Below are 26,845 nucleotides of genomic sequence, written 5' to 3'. Positions count from 1 at the left end.
ACCTTCATAAATTATACAGTCACTTATTAAATATCAGAAATTAAATTACTTTCATATTTATTTAATCTATCTGGCTATCTAAAATTTATTCAACCATGTGCGATGTTAACTCGATGTGACGCGATGTTAACTCGATGTGACATGAGACAATGCCTCAAATTAAAGACATTGTTACGTAATTGGCTCAACCAACTATGCAACTATAAAAGCGGTGAACTAAGATTTTAATCAATCTTCCATGTTATTTTCCAGTTGATGGTACATATTCCTCCTGGTATTTGCCCGACCTCTCAACCAATAGATGCATCCAACTGCCAGGACCACAAGACTAACAGCAAACAGCAATGTTGAAGAAAACGCTGGAAATATTTTCTTTGAAGTCGATTCTGAAATGTAGAATAAAACATATTATTTAATTGGTTGCCCTAAATACTTCTATTGATGGTTATAGCATGGAGAAAATTATTTTATCCATGGTTATAGCATTACACAATCTGTATATAATAATAAATAATGTGCCTATATATATATACATATATATATATATATACATATATACATATAGGCCTATAATACATATATACATACATATACATACAGTGGATGCTTAGTTTATTATGTCATTCTGATCGGATTTTCTCTACTGTTCCGTACACATCTTATATATATATATATATATATATATATCAAATTCAAATATATATATATATATTATATATTTACTGTAAATAAATGTGTAATACAAATTATTTGTATATAATATATATTTTGTATTGTACAATAAAATAAAATTCTATATTTGCTAAGTGTCTTACAGTAAGTCAGCAAACAACACGAATATACACATACTCTTTATTTTCAATAGTAGTACTAAATGTAATATGCATATTTCTGATAAAATAAAATGCTATAAAAACATTACCTGTTTTCGATTATTTGATACTCTGGATGAGCATCTGGGTCTGGATTAGGTGTCGCCTTACAAGAATCCACAAAAAGAACCATATCGTTACTGAAAGTCTGCACGCTCGCACCAACGTATACATTACTGTCAAGGCTTAATTCAACAGGGTAGTCCAAATATGAATAGGGAGTTGAGTAATCGTCACTCGTGTACAGCTCCATCGTAAACGTAAAATTTCCATTTTGTCTATTTAAAAAATTTTGTTCTTCGGTCTCTGGATTGAAACTAACAGATGATCGCCCTCTATTGTCAAGCTCACACTCAACGGAAATGCGAAAATCGTCTGCTCGAGAAATCACTCCGTTTTCGGATGCGATTACTTGATTGTGGTAAGTTGTCGAAGTGTACGTTGACTGAAAATAATATTTGGCGTAATAATGTTAATAAAACAGAAATCAATTATATAATTCCTGTGCAAGGGGTAAAATATTAATGTCTACAAAATATTATCAATTATCACTTCATATTTGGCCTAAGTTATTAAAAAAAAAAGAAAACATAGAAATCAGATCGATGTTCCTTAAAATTATCTCAAGCAAATCATAAAGAGCAACATTGATAAAAAAAAATATTGAAATTACACAATACAATTATTTACAATAAATAAAAGAAGATATAGAAAATGGCGTCTTACGGGAGTTTCTTTCGTTAATATACAGGATTGTATTGGGTGAATCATTTTATATACAATTAAGAAATTGTAGCGAACAGTTATAACACATTGTAAGCTGTGTGGTACCGGTATTAGGTAACATAAGTTTAACCGTCCGTAAAAAATATGTACCGTAATTTTTTTTTTAAATATATTTTTAGTTTATCCTATTATAATTTTAATTTTACCGTCATTGAGGTTCGGCATTGATCAAATCGAGTGTAAAGATAAATCCATCGAATGCCATTACGATAAACGTATCCAGCAGAAGTACATGTTGCATCAAGGAAGTGCACACTACCGTTGATATTAATTGAAGAATCCAAATAAACGGTCATATAAGAATCACTGCATACAACATCTGAAAAAAGGAGTACGATAGGATACACAGTACGTCAAAATATTAATATCTGCAAAGATTTTAAATTTTTAGATTTAGATACGTCAGAACCAATACACTCATCCTATTTCTTGTCCTTTTTTCTTGTTCTTGCTTTTTCTTCTATTGACAGGACTCATGGAAATTATACTCATACTATTCTATTTTGTACCCAGTTTAAATTAATTAATTAATACTCCATTCTTGACACACTCGTACCTTCCTTGCATGCCATTCATTCTTTTTAGGCCTAATTTTCTCGCCTCCTTCCTTGGAGGTGTAATTCCTCGCTTACCGTACTCTATCTCTAAACGCTCCGTGATTTCACTACCAAAAGTTTGCTTTATTATTAGGAGGCTATTATTTTTTTCTTTTTGCAAAGTCGATGCTCGTGTGATTCTGAATTTCCTACCTATATCAGGTCCAATGCAGCCTGAGGCCGTAAGGCATACCTGCTCATGTCTGACGCTGCGGTGGTGGACCTTTCCTCCTATCATTCCACACTATTTGTACCCCTCCTTTTGGAGTCCTTAGGAGGTCGGCTTTACCCACCAGAACCAGAACCATTCAAACTTACCAGTTTTAGATTCTATATCAGTTCTTGATGACGTTGGAGGTGTTTCTAAAACAAAAGAAAATAGAAGTAATATATAATTTGATTATGGCATTGAGGACCGTCTTTTTCTGTAATTTTAAGAATAAGACTATACATATCACTCAATTACTTTACTATAATACAGCTGTGATAAACTAGAGTTCTCTTTAGCTTACCTAGTTTTTTGTGAGGGTGGTATATTTGAGTATTTAGATCTTACCCTGATCATTTGAACAATTTCCTTCACTGATATAAATATCGTCAACAGCTATCATTTCTGGGTAATAACTATTATAGGTATACGCTCTTCCTCTTAGTCTCAGGGTAGCATAGTAACTATTTTGAAAATTTACACTGGCATACTTCCATTGGTTGCTGTAGTCGTCGTAAGCGTAGAACAGGGTTGTATAATAATAGTCATATCTATAGATGTATAGGTATTGATTTGAATTTCCACTCATATAATAGTAGAATTTAAGACAAACTTCATTCCAAGTAGGCGGTATCGTTTGACTCTCAAGATATCCATATTTAGAGCTGTAGGATGATTCAACGTAAATATAATAATCATCTGTAAAAGTAAAACAAACGTTATATGATTTTGTATTTTAGCAATATCTGTCACTCTTCAGTACATCATACATTTATCATCATAATCATCTTTAAGATTGTTATTGATGGTTTTACTATTTTAAACTACAGTATTATAGTGGAAATTTTATATACACAAATATTTTATATGTCACTTGTATTTTTTATATTTCAAGAAAATCATTTGTTTTATTTTGTCTTGTGTCTTGTATTATAGTCACCGTCGTCGACTACATCATTGAAGGTCACTCATACTATTATAGTAGGATATCAAAGTACGAAAGTAGTTACCGTATCCCTATATTAACTTATGTACCATTATATTATTTCAATATTATTCTCATCACCATTGTTATCATTTTAATTGTTACTGATATTACTGATATTACTTGTTATTAATCTTATGATATTTTTAGCATCATCATTATTATAACCATGAATATAAATCATGACATAATAATATGCTAAAAACTGAGCATCATTGGTCAAGCGGTGGCTCCAGAAAGTTGCCGACAAGGGATCCGACATGTCCGACGGGGGGTTGGGTGTGGGGTGCGAACCAAGAGGCCGATCAGTGCCTCGGTCTAGCTGGGTCCCGGCTTAGTGTGGATGATGCTTTTAGACTACAATATTAGGGATTGGCGATCAAAATAACATTATTTGGATAGGCAATTTTTTTTGTAATTTTTTTTTTGAACCGACGACCCGGCCTGTCTCACGGGGAAGGGGAAGGAGTGGTGGTGGAATGCCCGCTTGTACCACCACTGGTTGAGAGTATATATATTATACAATTTGCAATTTAACCTGATGAAGTGTAGCGATTGCCTCGATCAACGCCAGATATTCTCTCAGAAGAACGTCGCCATTGACTAGAACTACTGTAGTGGGTCCAGCCACACCATCCATCATTAAAGTCCGAACAAATTCCTTCTGTTTAGAAAAAACAAAACATTTCTCTAAAACCAACTGGCAACATGTTGATGATACAAAATATTACACTTAATTTTATTGATTGTCATTAACCGTGTGTAACAGATTTTTTGCAACCCACCTGAGGATTCTGAATAGACGAATATTTCAGCTTGAAATCCTCTGCCTGATACACTATGATCACTTTTGAAGACAACCGACAGTGTGTTGTTTGTCGACACCGTTGTTGGCGGCAATCGGGAACCAGTGTAACCCCCAATTTTTTCTCCGTCACTGCTAATAAAAATATAATCGCTGAAGTCTTCGAGATCAAAATCGTTGAATTCAATAGAGATCAAGTTTCCAGGATGAGTACTAAACGTCCAATTGATGTCCATGTTGTTGCCATATCCACTTGGGTAGCCAGGAGATGTGAATACGTGTGATTCATTACCGCAAACGAATCGCTCTATTGTTTGAGGTTGACTTCCTAGAAAATATAATATTTCAAAGAGGACTCTTGAATGGAGTCAATTCCTAAGAAATATAATATTTCAGCGATTCTAGTAAAGGAATGGGGATCAAGGAATGGGATGTGGATGAGCACTGTATTGAGGCTGAAGTAACAAAATAGTGGTAAAATTGGTGACAGTAGTGGTAGTAGTGATGTGGCAGCAGCCGCAGACGTAGTAGCACCAGTAGTAACAGTAGTAGAGGGGGCCCGGGGAGGTACTTTCACAGATGGAAGATCTATACAACCTTTTTCCCACCATGGTTGGGGCTGAGGTAAAAACATTTGTGATTATGGCCAGGGCCACCAAAAGAGGAAACTGAAAAAAAAAAGTTACCTGCAATTACTATGGCCCCTAGTAAGGTAGGGCCCCGGGGATCTTCCCCCCTCCCCTTCTCGGTGGCCCTGATTATGGCACCTCTAGATGCATTCTCAGACTTAGAATTTGAATATATTTTCTTTATATTCCCATTTTCTAAAAATTTTGAACAATTTAAGGGGCGGGGTCGGGCCGGCCGCCCCCTCCCGCTTTGAATCCGCCACTGGCCGCATCAGGAGGAGTAGTAGCAGTGGCAAAACTAGCAGCAGCAGTAGCTACATTATTAGCAGAAGCAGTAGCAGTAGCAGCAATGTAGTAGTAGTCATAGCAGTACCGTAGTAGTAACAGTAGCAATAGCAATCATTCTAGTAGCAGTAGCTGAGTAGTGTTAAGTTTCTAAAAACCCCATGGCAGCACCATTTCGCAAATTCGCCATTTAATATAATACTTCAATTAATTCTAGCTCATACCTGCTGTTGTATACGATGGTGTCCAATATGCTGAAAATATAATAAAATATAGCAATTTTGATTTATCACAAAACCTATGGAAAATATTTAAAAGGTCTAAAATCGATTTATTATCAATACATTTAATAAACAGTGTACCAATGGAATTAGTAAAAACTTAGCAAAAATGTAAAGAAAACGAGCAATGACAATACACTTAGTAAAACATATTTAAAAAAATAAAAAGAGATAAAACTGTTAGAGGGGGCCCGAGGAGTACTTTCACAGATGGAGGAACTATACCCCCTTTTCCCCATTATAGTTGGGGCTGAGGTAAGAACATTTGTGATTATGGCCAGAGCCACCAAGAGGAAATACTGTGACAGGTGGAAGGGTTGGTGTGGGCCCCCAGTTACAAGCGCGAAGCTCAAAAAAGCCGAAAGCGCAAAATTTTGTTTTTGAGGGGACCCTGTCAATCTGGAGGGGGCCCATTATTAGGGAAGCCATACCAAGATTGAGGGCCCATGATAGCAATTAATATTTTTGAAAACAATGTTACCTGCAATTTCTATGGGGCCCCTGGTAAGCTACGGCCCCGGGGATCTTCCCCGGGCCCAGGGATCTTCCCCTTCCCTCTCTCGGTGGCCCTGATTATGGCACCTCTAGATGGCCGGAAATTGCATTCTCAAGCCGGGTACTCATTGCGCGCGACGGCAACGCGACGAAAAACGGACGCGACGGCGCGGAACCTACGGACCGCTTTTTAAATGAGGATCCGTTCAGACTGCCACTGACAATCAGCAGACGGCGTTACGTCGTCTATTGCTCACCGGAAGCAGAGGTGGATTCGTCGTGCGGCGGTCGTACGACGCTGTGATAGCCCAGCTATATTTGAATATAGATTTCTTTATATTCCCATTTTAGAAATATTTTAAACAATTTAGGGGCCGAGGGTGTTACATATTTAAAGAAATAAAAAGAGATAAAACTGTTGAATAAGAACTTGGGGGAAACTCGAATGCCTTGCAGTTAGGCCTATGTAGAAAATTTGAATCCGAATTCGGTTTTATTTTCACGAATAGTTTACCACTATCCAACACGCTTAGTTTAGCATTGTATGCTAAGCATATTTAAATTACATATCTGTATCAAATATTAAACACGATGATGTTCAATATCAATTACCGGTATGTTGATTGAAAAAAAATAAGTTATAAAACAAATTAGGTCTAATTTAGTGTTAGTGGAATCGTAAGTTTTAGTCTAATTCACAAAATATGGTTACAAATTGTATAACCTCAGCACTAATTGATTAAATTGATGACATTTTAAGAAAGCAATTCATATTACCATACTTCAAAACTTCGAATACAAGAAAATAACAATAAAAGTAATATAATTCGTTAAAAAAAATAATATACGAAAGAATCATTGGAGGTATGATGGGAATACTAAGAATTATATTTTATAAGGATTTTATACAAAATAGTTTTTTTTGTTTTTTTTTGTTTTTTTTTTGTTTTTTTTTTCCAACATTCACATTGAAAATCGGAATGAGAACTTGATTGGTTACAGAAACAACAGGCATATAAACAATACAAACAATAACATTGTTTCGCTTTTAATTTCTCAGTGGCGTATCCAGGATCTTAAAATTGGGTGAGGGTGGGGGTTGCTGAATAAAAATATTACATTCATTAAACTTTAAAAAGAGTGCAATACTATCGATGCTATAACTAACTACTTTGCCACTTATTTCCATTAAAATACTACTACTAATTTTTATGTTTGAACCAAAAATATAAACGGGAAGAGGTGCCGGGCACCAAACTTGAGACCTCCTGGTGGCGCCACTTTGTAGAAGTAGTTTATATATAATAAATACTTTGAATGTAACGTGTTTTAAAGGTAAATCAAATGTATAAACAGCAACACCTACCTGTTGTAAAACACAGGCAATAAAGCCATAGAAACCAAGTACATTCTTCCTTCATTGTTAAAAAGAAGTCGTTTATGCCGTTCTACTGTATGTTCACGGCTTCACGGTGACTGCTAACTTCTATTTTAGGCCCAGTTATATATACATTTGTGGCATGAGAATAACCATATGTTATTTCTCTTTAGTTCGCACCCAGATGCAGTTCAATGTAATCTATGTTAATAATACTCGAGACGTTCCGTATATTTGTTTTATCGCGTCTACGTGAATAAGAACCTGTTTTGATATCAGGCAGTTATTTTAGCTGGTTATTAAATATAAAAACTGACATCATTTTAGGCCTACTCTTTGTATTTTAAAACTGTAGCGTTGGTGGTGATACCCAAACTGTAAGTTTGGAAGGAATTAGGCACTTCAGAACCTCAACCATTGATTCCCTGCGAATCGTAGACTGTTAAACTCAAATGATAAATAATTGCAAGTGTTTCCAGCTATTTGGTGGATGGAGTATTTTTCTGATGTTATGGTTTAATGTGTTTTTTGTTTTTATATTGTTGTTAATCTGTATTGTTTATCTATTTTGTTTTCACTATTTTCCTTTTTTATCCATGTAAATTTTGATGCAGTTCAGTTTTTACTGCCAGTTCAAAATGATGATGATAATGATGATGATGGTGTGGTGTTGGCAGTGCTGTCGCCTGATAATTTTGATAACCATCCCCCTTGTCACATATTGGGGCTGTCTCTTATACACATCTAGATGTGTATAAGAGACAGTATATATATACCCCCAAAAACTTTTGGGTTTCATTTCTGTTTTTCTCTTTACGTAATCATCAATATTTTAGTAAACTTTAACCTTAACCGGTTTTTTTCTTCTTTACGTAAGTGACCATTTGAATTCTCAAATCCAAATGTCAATCATGGATCGTAATAATTTATGAAGAGACGTGACAATTTACTAATAATTTGGGAAATTCCCGTTATCTGGAATCTGTGGAAGATAGTATGCGAATATAGTATTGGAAACAAGACATTCGAGAAAGTATCTACTTAAATATATTCGGAAGTTAAACGGTTATCTATGGTTAAATGATTAGTAATTTAATTACTGAGTCAGTTCAACACATGCCATTTTTCTCGTCAATTATCTTATATTGCTTTACCTATGATAAACAACATTAACCTAAGTGATTTATGATATGGCATCAAACCCTATCATTAAGCTATGAAAAACGTAATTATGTTATTAACGTTTCAGGCATAATAAATTCAATAACTGACATTGCATGTTTAGTATTTTTTTGCTCTTTTTTGTTATTACTATGTACTTTTGTATTTTATTGTATGCGATTTTTTCCTAATGATTTTCCACAAGGACAAAATAAATCTGAATCTGAATCTTAATTTTTGAACTGCAACAATTGATAAGTGACAAAAAAGGCCAAACAATTCAGGAATTATACATAACATTCATAACTTACACGGAAAAATTACGAACTAACATCTCACAAAATAACAAAAAAAAAAAAAAAAAAAAAAAAAAAAAAAAAAAAAAAAAAAAAACTCCTACAAATGAGCTACCGCTAAACAGAAAACTGTATTATGTTGGTTGGTGTGACAGGTTTCATTTTTACTGCATATACTGTAGGCCATAGCATATAAACTTATTAAGGGATGATCATTCGACATACAAGGAGTTATGAACATTTAACACAGAGAAAGAGAAGTCTATATTTTTACATAAAATAGACCACATTTACCATTTATCCAGACAGAATTATCTTATTTCTTATTGTTTTATATTACAATATTCTTTTACTGGGTATAGTTTGATTTTTGTATAAACCAACACCTTGTGTAATTTACCAGGAAATTAAAGTTAGGCTCCGGAAGAAAAAGTATTTTTGATATGTTGTAAAACTGATTTTTTTAAGAAACAAAAAGCATATTTGACGAAAAACTCTGGAACGGTTAATGCTATACAGGTTTTTGAATAATTTAAAAACTGGGGAAAAAGGGGCGTGACCACACTTTTTTCTAGCTTCTCCCCAAGTTTTTAAATATTCAAAAATCTGAATTTCATAAACTGTTCCCGAGTTTTTCGCCAAATAGGCCTATGTCAGTTTTGCAACATATCAAAACAATTTTTCCTCCTACTTTGCGTCAGAATTTTCCGAGAGGTCCATCGTTTCCCGACAGACGGGCCGCACCCACCTTAGTCTCCAACATGGAGGGCTGAAGTTAAAAAAAAAAACCCTCAAGGTGCCCGAAAATGGTACTCTCGGGTCAACTGTCTCTGCCTTACAAAATGATTCTAATTTAGTTTACCCGACTAATTTTACTCTCTGGGGCCACACACGGTGTGTGTTAGATCATGGAGGTACCTCCATGGTTAGATGATGGACCTATGGTTACATGTTCGTAAGTCATTTAATTTCTTTTGCAATATTGGGTCTACTGCCCTCTATCGAACGCATTAAAACGTAATCAAGCAGCTTTTAAGATAAGGGCTAATCATTATTATCAACAACAACAAAACAACAAGAACGACAACGACGATGATGATATGATGATAAATGATGACGATGATATTATGATAATATAATAACTTTAGTGTCTCTCTTTTTGTAACAGGGGCACTGTTCTCAATGAGAAGTGCAACAAAAAAAATGTAGGCCTAAAGAAAAACCTTTTAAAATTCATAAAATATGTGAAAATATGCATATCATTACAGAGAAAAAGAAAGGAAAAACCGTAATCTCTATAAGTAAGCCTACATAAAAAGCGATTAAAATTTATGGTGAAATGAAAACAAATGTATCAACTGCGTAATGGAAAATATTGGAGATGTCAGTGCGTTTATTCATTATGGATATCAATATCATAGAAAAATGGAGAGCCAGGAGTATGAGCCTACATTTAAATATGATTGGTAATGATTGATTGATGATAGTGATGATAATTATTTTTTGTAGATATAATATATATAGGCTTATATATTTATATAAGAGACAGATATATGCCTATATTTTAATGATTTTTTTCACTTGACTATTTTATGCTAATCGGAGAGCCACTACAGTGATTGAGTTCACATTTTTGGCAATCCTGTCCGCCGCCGGGAGAATTGAGTGTTTCTCTGTTGTGTTTGTCATTTGTATTGTTCTTTGGATTGGACTAAATAAAGGAAATGAAATAACGATGACGACGATGATAATGATAATAATCAATCAACCAATCATTCCATCATCATCCATCCGTCAATCATTTTGTATCTTACTTGTATAAAAATGAATAATAATAATAATAATAATAATAATAATAATAATAATAATAATAATAATAATAATAACAATAATAATATAATAATAATAATAATAATAATAATAATATGCATAAATTTATAACGTGCCAATTCAAAAACATTATCAAAGGCGAAGTGAAAAATTAACCCAATTAAATTTTGTAAGCAAAGAAGTTTTCAATTTGTCGAGCAGTAGAGGTCAAATATGATAAGGTGCCTGAAGAGAAAAAGGACGTCTTTTAAAAAAATCAACGTCTTTTAAACAAATCAACTTTTATCTATTAATATAATACAAAATAAACAAATTGTACATTCATAGCAATAACGATAATAATGATACTTATGCATCAAATACAAACTAAAACAAATACAATACATTCCAAAAATGGTATACATGGGCGTGGTTTAGCGCGCCACTTGATTTGCATAATGTATAAGGGACAGTCTTGACGTACGTAAAAGTCTGTATTACTATTATTACTTCGGGGTTCTTTTTAAAAAAAGCAATTTTACCAGTTTATAGCTAGCTAGTGTTAAAATATAGATTTGTATATTTTGTTGCGATTATGATGGCAGCCATGAGTAAATAATACAGTACCTTCTTCGTAAAGATGGCGTCCTAAAAATTCCCACAATACCGCCACCTCGCGATGGAATCACACTCACCTTAGTGGGGGTTATTTGTTTTTGCGGACGGATATTGCTTTAAAGAAGTTATTAGGCCCGGTTGAAGTGTAGCTAGGCTTATCCTTGGTTTGAATTTTTCATGTCTAAATGGAAATTAATCGTTTTTAGATGTAAAATTAAACTTATGCAAAAATAAGCGGTGGAAAAATAGCTGGTATTTAGTGTGAGCTGAACGGTGAGTATGTTGTCAAATTGTTTTTATGTAGGATCTTTTCTGAATTTATGAATTCACGAGCGTTTCTAAGCAAAGCGTTGGTCATCATCCTATGGTTTTCTGAGATCGCTCCTCTGTGTTTATGATTAGTGGGCTTGGTCTTTCGAGTATTCTCTTCTGTGATGTTTGCAGTAAATGTGAAGATTTCTCTCCTATGATGCTCGTTGTCACGGTTATTTTTTAGGATTGCTGGCTTGAAAAAAACAATTTGTGCATTTATTTGGAAATATAAAGTAGTGAGTACGTTGCACATTTCCTTGAAAAGCTCCTATTTTTAGATGAACTGAGTTTGTGGATTCGCCATCATGACCCCATGCAGCCTACATCAGTGATCGACTTGTTTTGACCATGATGTTGCACATCACTGATTAGGCATTAGCTTACCTTGCGAAATGAACGCAGTACCTGTACTCGTTTTTCTTGGTTTCAAATTGTAATATTTAGAAGTCGATATTTTAAATTTATGTTATAAAAGAAATTATTGACCAATAAATGTCGAAACGCACTCACAATTACTAGGCCTATTTAGTTAAATTAAAGGCACTCCCAGGAAAATTAGATCGTCAGTAAAATAAAAAAAAAAGACTTTTCTGTTTAGTTTTGCCTAAGGCGGATTGTTATAAAATTGTCTTAACTCATCGAATAAACCCGGCTTTATCCCTTAGACAGTCTTACTAAAATCATTCTTCTAAGACCATTGCTATAAAACCGTCTTCCCTAAGACTGCTTTGAGTATTAAAACGCAAACAAGTACTCCCTGGTAACGTATGATTGATTGAGGGCAACGTAATGTGTGCTCGATGCACGCAAATGTATCAAAATTAACGTAAATAAACATAGACATTTTTACAGAGGCTGCAGAGAAGTGTGCGAAATATTCGATTCTCTGATTTTGACGATCTAGGCCTAGGTCTTGCCATTGTACTGTTGAATTAATCAGCAGAATGCCATGATGAAAACGATTTAAGACCGTTTTAAGCCTCCTTCGAGTAGGCTTTAAAATTTAAGATGGCTAACTGGTTAGACTGCGGTGTAGCAAATGGTCTATGATCATAGACCAGTACTGTAGTAGTGAATTCACGATTAAAGCCGGGTAAGTGTTACCTGTAAGCCCGCCTAAATAGCAATCTGCTCCAGGGTTGTGTATTGTAAATGGGGAGGGTTGGGCTGGAGAGTGCGCTATTTAGTAATTAAGTAGGTCTCTCTAGTCTATGCCAACACAGATTGCTGTATAAATAAGGACCTACCCTACCTGCTATAGACAGGCACACAATATACTGTACAATAAATTAATAATTTTGTTGTGGCTAGAGGTACGATAGGCCTACTGAACCTACAATACAGGAGATGACATTCCAAATTGCTTGCATGTTACTCAACAGATACCATGGCTGGAACCTACTGTAGGGTGTGGAGTCCATCCCCATATTTTTGAGGAACGATAGATTCACTTGTCAAAGAGAAATGGTTGCACTACGGATGTTACACAGTAGGCAATTCACAACCAAATGATTTCATTCCATTCCCTGGTTCCATGAAAATTTCATAACTTTGAATGTATCAAATTAGAATCAGGGCCAATGGAAATGTTTTATACCCCAATTCACCATCAATTTTGTGTGGAAATATTGTATTTTGTTAGTTGTTCAGTTGTGAAATCGAGATATTATGCTATATGATAATGTAAGTGCATTGGTTTTACGGTACACCACAATCGACGTAATCGTAAGTCTCTGGATGTTATCAGCTCACAGACACGGGTTTATTTTTAATTCCATGTCACTCCGTAATTAAATGAGCAGTTTTATAATTTAAACAATATTAGAGACTCATCAGTAATTACTGTAATTCATTAATAGGCCTACTGCTACTCTGGTGTAACTCTAATTGTTACAAAAGAAAAAAAAAAGCTTTAAATTCTATAAGAAATTCCCTGTTGTATTTGTGCACTCATTTGAGGATTCATTTAAGTGAACTGGCTATACGTCAATGTTTAATTTGTATTTTACTTAATGCAAGGCGGTTAATAAATTATACCATTTAATAATTGGTACCAAAGCAGAATTGCTTTTAAATGCTAATCTAGAGTACTACACTGTCTAACAACATACTTATTTATGTTTTACTACCAACATTTGAGATATGTATTTTGTAATAAAAAAACACAAGTTTTGCCATACAGTACAATAGCCCTATAAATGCCAGATTTGAGGTGAGATCTTGCACTTTCCAATTCTTTGTTCTCTCCCCAAAATAATTTTGCATTTAATCTGTCCAGTTCCAAATAATAATCAACATTATTTACTACATCAATTTGTCTAGAAAATTATAGCCTGGGGCATTCAAGGCATTTGCTTACATCCAATCATGTGGCTTACAGTACTAGACAGTAAGACCCAACCTTGCTATTCTGTATGATCCAAAGGTTATTACTTGTGCAAATATACTTATTAAACAATTGTTTGTTGTGAATTTATTCTGCTTCACATTGCTTGGTTTTATGGTTGCCAGAATCCTTACACTAAGCTTTGCAGCAGTAATAAAACATGATTTTATATTAGGGAAGTGAAATGCTAATCAAAAAAGACCATTAATCTGGGGGCCAGGGAACGTCTAGTGCTGATGAGACTGCCGGACAGTAGTGTCAAGTGCAGAGTCTTTCGTGAATACTTGCCTAGATTCCTATTCTAATTTCAGATTTTGCAAAGGTTAATTCACAATCAAGTTCAGTAAACTTGCAGCAAGGCTTGGGAGGTCACCACATTTTGCGAAGTCTGCTCAAATAATTCATTAAAGTTTGAGCTAAACCCCTCAGTTTTTTTTCTCAGAACTTACAGCATGAGGTCACTGTACCTAAGCAATACTAATGTATGTAAACATCATGTAAATTATCTAATCGATTTTCATACAGGTACAGTACTGACTAGGAGTATTCCGTACGGAGCACCAAATGTTAATTCTCTTTGATTGGTATTAAATCTTTCCAATTTCCATGGATTGGGAAGTACTTATAAATAAAATTTTCTGTGGAACAAGGTCTTACCAATAAAAACTATTTAAATTGCAAACATATTCATTTTCAATTGGCAATCCTTTTTATATTCTGATGGTTTCTATTCGTATTTTAAGATGAGTATTGATATGCAATTGTACACTTTCAACACCTGAATACCAGTGATCGAGACTAATAATATTTCCTTATCCAATTGATTACTTCCTGTGAGTGATATCACTGCTTCTGTTACTAACTGTATTGGCTTTAATTTAATACACCTTTGATAACAGTGGCAGATTCAAATGTTTTACACCAAGTCCCTTTAAATGTACAGTCAGTAAAGAGAAGAAGCTTGTACCAGGGACTTGTTATGTGCTAAGTCTAATTTTTGCCAGTGACGGAACCGTAAAGAGACTGACGAAATGTATGGCTTGGCTATTGTAGCAGAATGTACTACGGTATAATGAAAATGTTTCAAATTTTGGACAGCTCATGCGAGCAGTAAGGGGCCTAATAATTCTAGCTACATAGGCCCTACTGTAGCCCTTAACCTACTGAAATCATAGAGTGTACATTTATTTAATTATTTCAATGGGTTTTTTTTTTTTTTTTTTTTTGGTATTTCCTTTTCTTTACATTGTACTAAGTCTAGGCCTGCCTTTTGATTGATTGATATGTTGTTTTATATTTCTTGTGTATATATGCACCGTCAAAGTGTTCGGTGCTGCTGTTTCAAAAGCGATTTCCAAATAAATATTATTATTAAATTAATACTCAAGGTAGATTAGGCCCAATATAAAAATGATTAGGCCAAAAAAAAAAATACTTGTTTAGCATCACCGCCCAACATTGAATTTCTAGCTGCCTCTATTTTTTTCCGAAAAAAAAGTGAGAAAATCGACTAAAAAATGCCGATAATCGATGATAAGCGATCATGTTTTTTTTTTCATCTTTAACACCAGGAACAAGATGTGAAGTACACCACCAACATTACAAGTGTGTTTTTTTTTTCTGCACGTAGCTTGTGTAGTGATTGGCTTAACTACTGTACCTTAGGGACCTTGCAATAGGCTAAGGCTAAATAAAAAAAATTATTGTATTAGCCACGCCCAACTGACCCAAATTGTTCGAAATTGAGGGTCGGCATTTTATTTTATTTTTTTTTTCTTTTTGACTATAACAAAAAATATTTTTTAATAAGCTAAAATGCTAGGATGGGCCTATCTTGCGATTGTAGGCGATGTGTTTTATGCGATCGTTTTGCTCTTCAATATAGATTTTAAAATGATCTTTGTTGTATTTTCTACTTTTAGGCATAAAAATGTTATTGGTTAAAAAAAAAAATTTTTTTATTAAAAAAATAAAAGCTTTTCCTACCAACCTACCCATTTTTTTAATTTTTCCAAAACTTGGACAATGTCACAAGAATTTTTTTTTTCTTGGCCTCAACGTACCTGTAGAAAAAAAAATCGCTTCCCTCAAATGTGCTTGTTAACAGAAGTCACAGCCTATTTGATTCGCAGTATAGTAGGTAGTTTGGTTCTTTTTAGATTAAACAATGTTTTAAATTATGATAATAATAATAATGTACTATCAGACAAATAATAGGTTACGACCTAGGCTTTAATTGGCAGATGTTTCATTCCTAGCCTGCTAGACCCTAGTCTGACTAGCCTTAAGCCTAGAGACCTAGGATTTGACTGAGGAGGCCTAGGTCTAGCCCTGGCTGGGCAAAAAAGACCAAGGTGAGCCTAGACCTTGGCCTGCCAAAAAAAAAAAAAACAAAAACAAAAACAAAAAAAAACTGCCCCAACTTCTGTTTTAATGATCACACCAAATTTAAGTGTTTATTTATTTTTATACGTGGATGCTATATGAAAGTTTTGATGTTAGAGTTTCTATTAAGGCCAAGGAGACACCTTCCTTACCAAAAATTGTGTCCCCTTAATAGAATGTCCCTAAATACAAAAGTGTCTCCTTAAGTCGTGTCCCAAAGGAGGGATTTGTAGTAACATACTGTTAGTGATTAAAGGAGCATTTCAATTATTTCTTATTGAAATGGCTTACCATACTGTACCATAATTTATTATAATTTACAAAATGATCTCCATAATATCATTCTGCTGCATGGTTCCTTTGAATAATGTTTTTAGCGGGCCAATGAAAACAAATTAGAGTTGCTTTGTGTTCCAATAGCCTGGATTTCCTTCCTTGATGGCGTCTTACGGATTTCCTAATTGATATTAATATGTTATGTTAGTGTTCCTGTAGGAAACATTAGGCAAAGCGTTTGGATATGGCACAGCGGTAACAGTTAGCTTTCCGAATTGAGGTAGGATTTGTTGGGTGGGAGTAAATATTGTTGGTCTTGTTAAGATTCATGCTGTGAGTTGCTAGACTATTATGCTTGCATGTTCAAATAATTAGCTCGAAGAGTCTCAATTTTGTATCATGAATCAAGTGATAACTGTTTCTACTGTTTAACTATCCGAACTATCGTTCATCTGTCATTCTGTTTCTCTTTGGAACTCATTGCCTTCATACTGTTTTGTTTCTGTTTTTTAAGTCTCTCAATTTAAATCTCTTGTAAACCAGTTTCTTTTAAATAAGTAAACCCCTTACCTTGAGTGGCTTCAAATACCATCAAAATTTTAATTATCTTCTAATACTATTGTAAACTTATGAAGAAATAAACCTTATAATTTTTTGATAGTCTATAGACAGATTCAAGAACCTTTATTACTGTCATAAAACTTTAGTATCATACTTTATGACACCGATAGAAAATGGTAGAAGTGAATAAACATTTATAGTTAATTAAAAGCTTATTATTAAACCTAGTTAGTTGTGCCCATTTTAACAAGTAGTATTATTACCCTTTCATTTCATATGTCTTGAGTTTTATTAGCTGCTTATTTAGCCCTGAACATAAATTTCTTATGTAGATTGTCTTGATTATTATGTATTACCAATTCAGTTTGTTTAATCGTGAGGCTTTTTCTATTGTGTACAATATAAAGGTGTGCAAACCATTACAATTGGTGAGAGCTAACAACCTTCATTTGTGGTACTACAGTAACTACAGTTTATTATCTTGTGTGTGGTTTAAATTGTCCAATAACCAGACTGCACACCATACAAGCATAGTAAGTGGTTTTTGGAACTATGTTATGAATGAGTTTTAGTCTTACTACTACTATAATACTGTATAGAATTTTTTCCCTGCAGCTGATTTCTGTGGTTTTACTGAAGAGCAAATAAGTGCAAAAAATTCATACACATCATTTTGACTTGGTGAATGTATCAGTTGTGAGATCATTAGCCTTTTTAAGATCTAAAGGTAGAAGATTAAAAACAGACTTTTAATATTTCAATGTATCATCACAGTTTGTTGTATTTTATGAGAGGTACTATACGTGCCATTCATTCCTGTTATCTTTCACAGTCTAGTATTTTTGGCCTAACTCCCATTCTCTGCCATCTAGGACAAACACATCCCTGGTTGGTCCTTTTACAAAAATGCATTTGAGACTGATTGTAAATCCACTTATAGTTTCATAAGTTGTCACTAATAAAGTGTTTTGTCAGTTAATATCATATACTGAACTATTGTAAAATGAAAACATAGATTATATCTAATACATAACAATGCAAGTATTGAATTTTATAATTTTGTTTTATCCAACATCAGACCTTGTGAACATCCAAATGTACACAAGTCTGTGCTATGTACTGTAGGTATATACCCATTCATAGACCACTTAAGAGAATTAATTTCTCAAGCTTCACTTGCATTTGTGTAGGTGTTCACTGTTTACATGCTATTACATTGACCAATCAAATTACATCAATTGCCAAACACGTTTATTGTTGAAGAGATTCATTACTAAGTTGTTTATCATGCATTATATAGGAAACACTTGCATGATTTGGTTGAATGTAGTAATTCTACACATTTGTTCGTTGGAAATTTTACATTACTGAACAGTTGTATATTGGGCAAGTCAAATGACTGAGTGGTATGTCAGGGGTGCCCCTAACTACTTACAGCCTCAACCTGGGTGCCGGTCCGAGCATGCTTTCCGTCATCCATGGTTCAAAGTAATCCCCGCCCAGGGTTTGGTAGAAATAAGTCTCTTTGGATAATGACTTAAAGTGAGAGGTTTTTTGTTCACACTTGGCTCGCATGCACTGTAAAGAACCCATTTGACCTTTCAGAGGAGTAAAAATTTACCCCAGTGCTATGGTCCATTTTAGTATCTGTCATGGAATTATGTGGACTGAATAGGATAATAAGCACAAAGACTGACTATGAATTAGCATTTTGATTGCCTACGTCGTATGTTAATATCATTAGTATTTGAAAATTAGAATGAGAAAATTAAAAGTTCACATGTTTATTATCAAGACAATACCAAACATGGTATTTTATTTGACACCCCTCCCCCTTTGCCCTCCTAGAATAATACATAACAAATTTATTTTTGCTCGAAAATTCAGGTGGGGGTGGTGATGCTAGAAAGCATATTTTTTTTATTGGCCTTAATGGTGATTGCTGTCGCTTTAAGACCATATACTTTAAATTTTTCTATACAGACCCTATATTGATCCTTCTATCTAGTTTGTACTCCTGTGAAATTGGATGACCCCGAACAGACACATTTAATTATCACTTAATTAAAACTTAATCACTATCTTAAAATTTTCTCCAGTGAACATTAAAGTATTCATTGCATAATTTTAATATGATGTGTTTTGTTGGTGTCAATTTAAGCAAATTCATAGTTAAATTTAGTATCAATGACACTTTTTTCCTATTATTTGTGAATTATTAGTGAATTATTGGAAGTAAAGAAATTAACCATAATGGACCATTTTAAGTAGGCCATTCAGTATTTTTTGTGGTTATAATAAGGCATTATATTTTTTTTTTATTTTGGCAGATAGAATTTAAAACTTTGTGATGAACAACATTATATTAAATATGTAAATATCTAATTATCAACAAAATTAGACAAGTTCCCTTGTTATGACACTTTATACCTTATATATTTATACCACTACCACCGTACTAGTCTGTCTACTGTATTCAGACATTGTATAGTGTATACAAAAATGTGTATGACCTTTATAACTACATAGAGAATGTATGGAAACATGTATGTGTGGCCTTCATAAAGAATGCTTGAGCACCATCATGCTGAGCTGTCTGTTGTGTTGCAAATTCAAGAGGAGACAATAGGCCTAGCATAATACTTGCCTTGTACATTATAATAATAGAATCATCCCTGGATATTCCACTTTGTAATTAGTATGCTAACCCAGAGCAAGCAAATGGTATTATTGATTGGTTAGCTGTTGGCTGTAAATTGCTGGTTTACCAGTAGCCATTGCTTTGCTATATAAAATATTGTGAAGTATCACAAAAAAAATATACTCTCAGGGATGTAGTTACAGTGGGTAGAGGTGGGTGAAGGCACACTTCCTTAAAGTTTTCCACCCAGTCTAGAGCTATTTTGTTGTCCTTCCACCTACCTTTATCTTGCTCATCCTTAAAATGCATTGTTATTTATAGAGTTCACTAATGTTATCAGCTACCCACCCTTAATATGTCTACTAGCCACCCACTTCTAGTTTAAAACTAAAGCTACAGCTCTGATTCTAATTCATAAACACATTACGGTTGCCATGGTATCAAGAATTTATGGAGTCTGAATCTGAAACATTTCTGTAAAGTCTAATAAAAATATATACTCCAAATCTCTCCATTAGAACATACCCCTTGAAATTAGAGATCTACTGTACATTGAACCATTGCTCTCTTGAATCATTTAAACTACTGTATTCCTATGAGAAATGAAACTTGATTCTCCTTTACTCATATTCTGTGATTTATATTACTGCTTTTGTATGGTATACTAAATATATATTGTACACACAGAAGCAATGTTTTCACCTTCTGGTGGGGAAGGGGGAAAATAAAGTTCTGTAATTATTAAGTGCTCATAAATGTTTATTGTATAAATATTGTATAAATATTAACAGAAAAGTGACTACTGTAGAAAGCTAGAATATTTTTTGTAAAAAAAAATGTTTAAATAGTGTATGGTTGTGTAGAGTTGATGAGGAGAGTGTTTTTAAGCATAAATGTTTTGGTTGGCCTATTGCAAAACATCTTCAAAACTCGTCTAAGCTTTTTGGGTGAAACATGTTGGTTCTTGTTTTTTTCATTTTGCTTGGCCTAAAGGCCAGGTTTTCATGAATGCATTTTTACATTCTTGGAAAGAACGTAACATTCATACACTTAAAAACAATATTTTCAAGCTAAGACCAATTAATGCATTCCTTCACACTGGCTGCATGATTGTTAACACAATTCAAAGCTAAACTATTGTACAACAATAGTAATTGGAAGGTTCTGTGAACATTTAAATTATTTTATGCTCAATCAAACACTACAAGTTTGAACACTTTCTCTGATAGACAAAATTGAATTTTGTAGAATTTTAAATTAGGTATTATACGTACAGAGATACAGTTAACATGGACTGTATTTTGTTTTTTAAACAACTATCTCTTAAAAAGCAAATAGTAGGTTTTTTTCAGAGTCATTTAAGCGTTCTTTATGCATTGTTATTGGGGTATTGTATAGAACATTTTTGGCTTTTTTTTTTATGGAGGTCTAACACTGCATGAAGCTGATGTGATAGAAGAAGATGTAACCAAAGAGATACTGTAGTATTGTTGGAATAATAGTCCTAATTTGTACAATCGATTTAGAGTTTTATCAGTTTCTTCCATCTGGAATTCTGTAGTGCAATCATTTATTTTAAGTTCCCCATGATTGGCATCAGGATTCCATAACCTGTTTTTTTTTTTATGTTTAATACTGCTCCAAGATTGTCAATGTTTTATACATTTTTATTTTAAGTCATGCTTAAAATATCTGACATCTATCTAATCAATATCATTATTGGTAGTATATTTCTTAGCACAAATTGGTATTAAAATCTAGATGTACTTCAAGACATGGAAAGAGAAGCTTTTAGAAAGAACAACTATGACCAAATTTTTATAGTTGAAATACTACCCTTATTTTTTTATAAGAACACATTTTATAAGTACACTAAGGCTGAAATCGCCTAAAAATTAAGAACAAATTGAGGCTAAGGTAAAAGGTAAAATGAAGATTTTTATAAAAAAATAACTAGAAAACCAAAAAATATCTACTTTATGTGTAGCTGTGACTATATAAAACAGTAGGCCTACAGTCGGTGTACTGTACTTACCGTACTATCATTGGGGGCCAAATTTACTGGGGCCTTTTGTCTGGGCCTATTTTTTAGGCGCCATTATTTCAGGGTCCACTTTTACGTACATTCCAGTACAGTTTATACTGCTGTACAATAACAATTTTCTCTGTTTGAAAATCATGTAAAATAGAACAAAATAAGAACATTTTGAGCCTGAACTTGGCCAAAATATAAGAACACTGAGCCTGGGCAAAATTGTACTGATTTTTTAATATTAAAAAAAGTGTACATATGTTTTTATAGGGAAAAAAAAAATTGTATTGGAAGTCTACTTCCTTTCCAGATAAAGGAAATAAATAGTTAAAGAAGGGCAACAATAAGAAAAGAAAACAAGAAAATGTAGCCGATTAAAAAACAATATCGCTTTATATTTTTTTTTTAGATTAAAGAAAAGGCAGAATGTCTGTCGAGGCTGACTACCGGAATTCAGATGTGGATTATAATGATGAAGGAGGGGCAAAGCTCTTTGAGCGCTCCAGGATTAAAGCTCTTGCAGGTGAGAACTTAACCAGAGGAAAGGAAAATAGTATCATTTATCCTCTTATTTAAGGAAACATTTCTAACATATTTATTGTCAATCTGCATAAACTACTTACTGTACTGTATAGTAAATCTCTAATAAAAAGTGTGGTGTAACAAATAATAATAATAATTGTTCTTTAACTCAGTTACCACTATAGGAACACTCTTTCCTATTGACTGATCTTTTCAACTTTTCAAATAGCTAATATATCAAACTAAGCAATTGAAACAATTTTGTCTATTAAAAGCTTCGTCTAAGATTTATTCTTTATTCACCAAAAAATTGTTGTTGGTACAGTATACAAATAACAGTAAATTTGAGTGAGTGGGCTGGGACACAAAAGCGAACGTAATCGCTGTAGGGTATAACAAAGAGTCTGTGAACCTCACTACAGTAGTACAGATCTCAATGTCAACAAAGATCTCCACTAAAATACCTTCTGCTTAGAAATATGCTCTGAAAAATGATTAATAGAACACATCCTACTAATCAGCTAAAATGTTGATACATTGCCAAATCCATTGCCAGTCAATGAGCTGTGGACACACACACTGCAAAGCATCAACACTCGTAAAGGAAGCATGAACATGTGTTGCCTGTTATGCTAGTGCGTTTCTCTGTTGACTCATGCATGTTTCCTTGAATGTTTATCAATTGTTGTGTGTTATTTTCCCTTTGGAAATATTTTTGTGTACAAGTCGCTGGATGTGTTACATTAGCTTGGGAAGCTGAAGACAATAATGAACTATGACCTCAGATTTTTCAATAATGAAGAACACATCTTTTAACTTAGAAGCAGATTATTATTTTTCAAATATGATAAATATCTGACGTTAATGGTTGAAGTTCCTTGAGTCATGTGCTATACTTTCCATATTGTAATTTCAATTTTGCATTATAAATTACTATTGCCATTGCAATTCCATTAAGAGTGTGACAAGGTAAGCACACAGATCTGTTTGCTATGGTGACTGAATCCTTATGGAAGCGCTGCGGGGTGTATCGATATTATAGCAGTACGACCTCAAGTTAGAACTGCGGGTGCTATGTACAGTACCAGCTTATGAGTAAACATATATAAAGGATAAAATGCTAACCTATTATTGTGGCATCTTGTATTTTTTTTAATTAACTGTAACTACAGTATATGTATCAACTTTATAAAATAATTTAAAATGAATTCCTTCCAGTATACCATGATAATATTTTTAATAATAAAAGTAATTTAAAAAAATAAATTGCAAGTCATACAATTAATAGTTATTGTATTCAAACAATAGTAAATTGGCTCTTTCATTGTAAAACTTTAATGTTTTCTATTTGATACAAAAATTACCATTGTAATAATAATACTAAGGTTAGAAAATTACTTTTTCCTCAGGCTGAATTTTTATGGACAATAAATATACAGTACCGAAATTGTTTTGGATCAGTCTGCATCCTTGTACTGAATCTAGAAATACTGACATTATGAACTAAATCTACAAGCCATTCTTCTGAAGTAATAGTGCATAATGATCATTGCATGATGTACCTTAGGGTTACCTGCTGTACAATGTTCTGTGGTGTAACTAATTTTTTTCGCTGGATTGATTTGGTAGCATAATAAAGCACATAACCAGCTCTCGCAGTCTGAATGAGTGGTGGTTTAGAGATATTGACAACGTGTAAAATCTCTTGGGCTATATTGATTAGATGTGTATCACCTAAGCTACTGAGTAGCATCACTGCATTCTATTCGACATCATTGAGGTGGATAATTGGCCACAATAACAGATTGTTGTCTATTGCTAGCTCTGAATTATGTCCATAAAAGTGAATGGCAAAGCATTTTGATTAAAATATTTGTCCTGTTTATATTTGGTAAAAATATCAAATTTACATTTTAGGTACCTGTACAATAAAATAATCATAACTTGAAATAGAAAGATAAATAAATGTAAATTAACGCTATAATAATAGAATGATTGATTGAATAATCAATAAATAAAAAAAAATTGAGCTTATGTTGATTTGCTATTTTATTTTATTTGTTAATCAGAGCTAGCCAGCAGTTTCAACTAAAAATAGGCCTACCTTACTTAAGACAAAATATTTTTGTCTTGCAATTGCATATTAATCTCAAGAAAAACATAAGATTATATACGCAAATGTGATAAGTATCGGCACAATGCATTGAAATTGAGGTTATTCGAACATGCTCACCAGTCTTGGACTAAACTTGGAAGTGGGTCAAAGTATGCTGCATAAGTTTTACCTGAAGTGAGAACTCGTTTTGGATTCAGTGTTGTCCTACTCTAATAATAATGCTAATAATTTAAACTAGGCATCTAATAGACCGAAGTCAAAATACTATTAGCAGGGCTTCATGTTAATGGTGAAAGAGAGGCGTCAAATGGTTTTAAAATGGACTGTTCTTCGGTATTAAAAATTCCAGGCTTTTTATCCTTAAGGGAAGCGATGCTCATAATATTAATTTTTATATGGCCACTATGCTCTCGGAAGGATTGTCTGAAGAGTTCATATTTATATTTCTGAGGTAAATCAGTCAAGCAATCAGAACATCATTCGGTTAAACTCACTGACCTCATTTTTCATCCATAGTATAGTCGATTATTAGCAAGTAAGCTTCCTAATACTTAGCTAAAAAATAACTCAAATATCAATGGATTAAATATCACACCACCATTTAGCATTCTTGAACGGTTGCTCATTGTATATGATTCACATTCAGGTTTCTATGAACAATTGGCATTTTGTATTAAATTCATTTTCATTGTGCATATCCATGGCAATGAACCTTGTAATAATTATTCATGGGAGCTCAACATTCAACATTATTTTTGCAATTTCCTGTCAGGAGCACATTACAAGAAAGAAGAAATTTGCCTTAACAACACAGTAAAGAAAATAGGCTCCCAGCGGTTGTCTATTGCCTTAAATATTGTATTTTGGTTTCAGACTTTCAGGTATTTAAAGCTATCTTTAGACACTTGTAGACTTTAGACACTTTATTCACTTGTTCACTTAAATACTACACTAGTAGGCCTACAAACAAGTGCCCTGGACCCAAGGAGGCCAAGGCCTGTAATTAGGCTCTTGGACTGATCTTAATTATTTTAAATTAACCTTAAGTAATAATAATAATTAAAAATAATTATTCAGAAATTAGTCAAGAACAGGCAAAACAATGCACCAAACAAGCAAGCTAAGCCGGGAAGAACTGGACAAATTAAACAGAAGAATGGAATTATATATTTAGGATCAGTGGTAAAACCAAAAAGTCAAACTCTCGGTCTCTGAGAACGTCAATGAAATGCAATCCTCATTGTACCTTCAAAGGTCCTTCAAAAGACAGTAAAAAAGGCATCCATATCAAACATGTGCTGCGTTTTTATGACGCATGTTCGATTTTCTAACACAATTTGTTTGAGTTTTGATCTCTAATAGGGCGCCCAGTACTGTGTGGTAGTAATACCCATCATGGACTTCCTCAGAGTTACTTGCTCCTACAGGGTTAACTGCCAAACGATAACATAGTTTCTATGCCTCTCAGGAGGGGGAAACACACAAAAAAACTACACCAGATTTAACGATAAAGAACATCAAAGGAAACAAAATATAGGACAGATGCCAACTGTGCTACCCTTTTTTTTTTTCTATAAGAAAACATTTTATAAGAACACTGAGGCTGAAATTGCTTAAAAATTAAGAACAAATTGAGGCTGACTTAAATTGTCAAATGATGTTTTTATTTTATTTTTTTAAATAAAAAAGCCAACAAATCTTATCTGTATGTTATTTGCAGTAGGTGTGACTATGTAATACCCTCTATGATACAGTCAGTAATTAAATGCTTTACAATAATGATTTTCTATGTTTTAAAAGTGTGTAAAAAAATAAGAACAGAATAAAAATATTTTGAGCATGAATCGGTCCAAAAAACAAGAACACTGAGCTTGTGTAAAATTTTTCTGGTTCTTATGAAAAGAAAAAAGTGTACTACAGTAAGTGTAAACCATGAGAGCTGCAGCTTAGCTCAGTTGGCTTAACTGGTAGTAGCCACTGTGTTTGTGATGAATTGTAGAAATCTCTTGGTCCTCTCCTCGTTCAAATTCCCATCACTGTTCTTTTATTTCAGCTAGAGGGCTGAAAATACAAGTTACAATACTGTAGCACACCATTTTTTTGGATGAGATGTTTAAGCCGTTGGTCCTGTGTTCATTATGGCCCATGTACGTTATTGTTAAAGAACGCACTACATTATTTGGAAAAGAGTAGAGGATTGTGTCTTGGTGTACTGGCCAATCACCACTAGACGGACCCATGTTTCCTTCAGACTTGGTTATCCTTGGTGTTTGCCCCAAATAAATCCATCCATCCATCCCCAATCTTGAGATTTTTAGAATCGCTCATCCGTAGACAACTTGCACTAGTTTTTAAAATTACATCATATAAAAATCTGTCAGAACAATGAATGTTTTAAGCAGTACACGTG

At 33.6% G+C, this 26,845-nt stretch overlaps 2 protein-coding genes across 2 annotated transcripts in view; one reads left to right on the top strand and one right to left on the bottom strand.

The window, feature by feature from the left end:
• Positions 1 to 328: 328 nt before the first annotated feature.
• LOC117120905 (deleted in malignant brain tumors 1 protein-like) lies at positions 329 to 7,457 on the bottom strand. Its single transcript, XM_033266001.1, has 9 exons — positions 7,309 to 7,457; positions 5,391 to 5,420; positions 4,233 to 4,580; positions 3,986 to 4,111; positions 2,811 to 3,161; positions 2,573 to 2,617; positions 1,805 to 1,977; positions 923 to 1,317; positions 329 to 386 (listed from the first exon to the last, which is right to left on the bottom strand). The coding sequence occupies exons 1-9, from the start codon at positions 7,361 to 7,363 to the stop codon at positions 329 to 331; spliced, it is 1,581 nt and encodes a 526-aa protein (XP_033121892.1). The 5' UTR covers positions 7,364 to 7,457.
• A 3,859-nt stretch (positions 7,458 to 11,316) lies between these two features.
• Positions 11,317 to 26,845, top strand: part of LOC117120904 (spectrin beta chain, non-erythrocytic 1-like) — a 68,928-nt gene continuing 53,399 nt past the window's right edge. Inside the window, exons 1-2 of the mRNA XM_033265999.1 lie at positions 11,317 to 11,477; positions 22,207 to 22,320. Of these exons, the coding sequence (XP_033121890.1) occupies positions 22,224 to 22,320 (97 nt within the window). The 5' untranslated portion in view covers positions 11,317 to 11,477; positions 22,207 to 22,223. The remainder of the gene's footprint in view (positions 11,478 to 22,206; positions 22,321 to 26,845) is intronic.

Source organism: Anneissia japonica, unplaced genomic scaffold, assembly GCF_011630105.1.
Source record: "Anneissia japonica isolate Jap-2015-1 unplaced genomic scaffold, ASM1163010v1 scaffold287979_len241728_cov154, whole genome shotgun sequence".
Lineage (NCBI taxonomy): Eukaryota > Metazoa > Echinodermata > Crinoidea > Comatulida > Comatulidae > Anneissia > Anneissia japonica.
Note: the sequence above shows the minus strand (reverse complement) of the source record. Positions and strands in the feature narration are given on the sequence as shown.

What these genes read in the sequence shown, in the direction of transcription:
- LOC117120905 (XM_033266001.1), bottom strand. Translation starts at nt 7,363, where the DNA reads ATGAAGGAAGAATGTACTTGGTTTCTATGGCTTTATTGCCTGTGTTTT. An exon ending in AAATTGTTCAAATGATCAGG is followed by an intron (nt 2,618 to 2,810) that starts GTAAGATCTAAA and finishes CTTTTGTTTTAG; the next exon opens with AAACACCTCCAACGTCATCA. An exon ending in AATGCCGAACCTCAATGACG is followed by an intron (nt 1,318 to 1,804) that starts GTAAAATTAAAA and finishes TATTATTTTCAG; the next exon opens with TCAACGTACACTTCGACAAC.